The sequence below is a fragment of the Oxyura jamaicensis genome, unplaced genomic scaffold (genome assembly GCF_011077185.1).
Source record: "Oxyura jamaicensis isolate SHBP4307 breed ruddy duck unplaced genomic scaffold, BPBGC_Ojam_1.0 oxyUn_random_OJ71334, whole genome shotgun sequence".
Classification (NCBI taxonomy): Eukaryota; Metazoa; Chordata; class Aves; order Anseriformes; family Anatidae; genus Oxyura; species Oxyura jamaicensis.
Genome location: NW_023310465.1, coordinates 1 through 1,706, shown reverse-complemented (window position 1 = coordinate 1,706; position 1,706 = coordinate 1). Strand labels below are relative to the sequence as shown.

General features: G+C 72.0%; 1 protein-coding gene across 2 annotated transcripts; it reads right to left on the bottom strand.

Moving 5' to 3' along the window:
* Nucleotides 1–234: 234 nt before the first annotated feature.
* On the bottom strand, nt 235–1,679 carry LOC118159623 (cocaine- and amphetamine-regulated transcript protein-like). Of its 2 annotated transcripts, none has more exons than XM_035314196.1 (3): nt 1,572–1,679; nt 610–693; nt 235–507 (listed from the first exon to the last, which is right to left on the bottom strand). In XM_035314196.1, exons 1-3 carry the CDS (start codon nt 1,641–1,643, stop codon nt 400–402), a joined length of 264 nt encoding a protein of 87 aa, XP_035170087.1. In that variant the 5' UTR covers nt 1,644–1,679; the 3' UTR covers nt 235–399. The 2 variants fall into 2 exon arrangements, with proteins under 2 accessions (XP_035170087.1, XP_035170086.1); XM_035314195.1 differs by lacking the exon at nt 1,572–1,679 and adding an exon at nt 1,014–1,473.
* Nucleotides 1,680–1,706: the final 27 nt, after the last annotated feature.

The window sequence follows — 1,706 nt, the reverse complement described above, 5'->3', positions numbered from 1 at the left end:
GCTGTGCAGGGGGCGTGCAGCGGCCCTGCAGTGCAGCGCAGCGGCCGTGCAGCGCAGCACGCTGCAGCACCAAGCAGCTGCCGCCCAGCGCAGGCCGGGCAGTGCATGGTGCAGTGACGGGGCCGGGTGGGCAGCGAAGCCCCATCGCAGCCCCCGTTCCCCAGTGGCTTCCCCAGCACCCAGAGGTGGCACCGCAGGACCCCCCCACCCCCCAACAGAGCAGGCAGCAGCCAGGATCCAAGGCCTTTAATGCACCCCAGGGCCCCCCAGCAGCACCCGCTGGTGGGAGCCGGGGGGGTAGGGGAGAGGAGCTCGTTCCCCCCCCGCCCCGACGAGGCTTGGACCAGCAGCATCCAGGCGGTGGCACCGTCCCCCGGGGACCCCGCTGCGCCCGGCCCCTCAGGAGCACTCGAGGACGTGGAGGTCGCAGGCGGTGCCGGGGGGGCAGCTGCAGCGCGTCCCGAAGCGCGCCCCCATCCGCACCGCGCAGGGCTCCCGGGGCTGGCACTGCGGGATCGATCCTGTCACCGGGGGCTCAGCCCCGCAGCGGGGTCTGGTCCCCCCCCCGTGCCCCCCCCAAACACCCGGTGCCCCCCTGCCCGGCCGTACCGAGGGCACCCGGCCCAGCTTCTTCTTCACCGCCGGCAGCTCCCGGCTCCGCAGCTTCTCCAGCACCTCCTGCAGCGCCTCGACCTGCAGCACGGCACCGTCACACCCCGAAATCCCCCCCCCAGCATCGCCCCCAGCGCACCCGGATGACACAAAAAAACAGGCCAAAGCTGCAAATTCCCACGTCCCACCAGAAATATTAATTTTCTAACACCCTCCCCTGAGAGATGCTGGGGTGAACCCAAAAGCGATCCCCCAGAGCCCAAAGCAGGACAGCAAACGGCAGCAGGGCACCCCCGCTCCCCCAAACCCCGGGCACCTGCAGAACCAGCCCCTAAACGGGGTGCTCCAGGAGCACCCCAAGGTGCCCGGGGCCCCGGCCCCGCTCCCCCCGACCCCCCTACCAGCTCCGTCTCCTCCTGGCGCGGGGCCGGCCGCAGCCCCGGCTCCCCGGAGCCCAGCAGGATGAGGCCGGAGCCGGCCACGCAGAGCAGGCAGAGCCAGGCGCTGGCCATGGTGCAGGATGCGGCCCCGGCTGCTCGTCCGGCTTTATAACCCCCCCCCCTGCAGCCCGCGGGCGGGGGGCAAACACCCGCTGACGCAGACGGGGAGCGGGCGCCCGTCTGTGGGGTGTCCCCCCGCAGCCACCCGGACTCGGAGCTGACATCAAGAGGGAACAAAAGGGGGGGGACACGTCCCCAGTGACGCCGTCCCCTGGGACCCGCGGGGGCCGCGGGACGGACGTCAGCGCCGCGGCCAATTCCCTGAGCAAACACGGCTGCGGCGGGCGCATCCTGAGCCCCCCCCCCGGGGGCTGGGGGCTGCGTGGTGGGAGGTGCAGGGCCCCCTGCCACCAGCCGCGTCTCGTAGGCTGGTTTTATTCCCAAGGAGCTGCGGGAGGGGACAGAGCTTGGCGGGGGGGGGGGGTTAGCCCCCAGGCAGGGCTATGATGCTGAACCCACCAGGGCGGGATGAAGGCTGCTCCCCTCCTCTTCGCCACGAGGATCTGTGGGGTCGGGACTCCCCCGATCCATGGGACTGGGACCCCCAGATCCGTGGGGTCAGGACCCCTGAAGGTGGGGTGACACCGGCAGGGC

What these genes read in the sequence shown, in the direction of transcription:
- LOC118159623 (XM_035314195.1), bottom strand. Translation starts at nt 1,124, where the DNA reads ATGGCCAGCGCCTGGCTCTGCCTGCTCTGCGTGGCCGGCTCCGGCCTC. An exon ending in GCCAGGAGGAGACGGAGCTG is followed by an intron (nt 694 to 1,013) that starts GTAGGGGGGTCG and finishes GCCGTGCTGCAG; the next exon opens with GTCGAGGCGCTGCAGGAGGT. An exon ending in AGCTGGGCCGGGTGCCCTCG is followed by an intron (nt 508 to 609) that starts GTACGGCCGGGC and finishes TCGATCCCGCAG; the next exon opens with TGCCAGCCCCGGGAGCCCTG.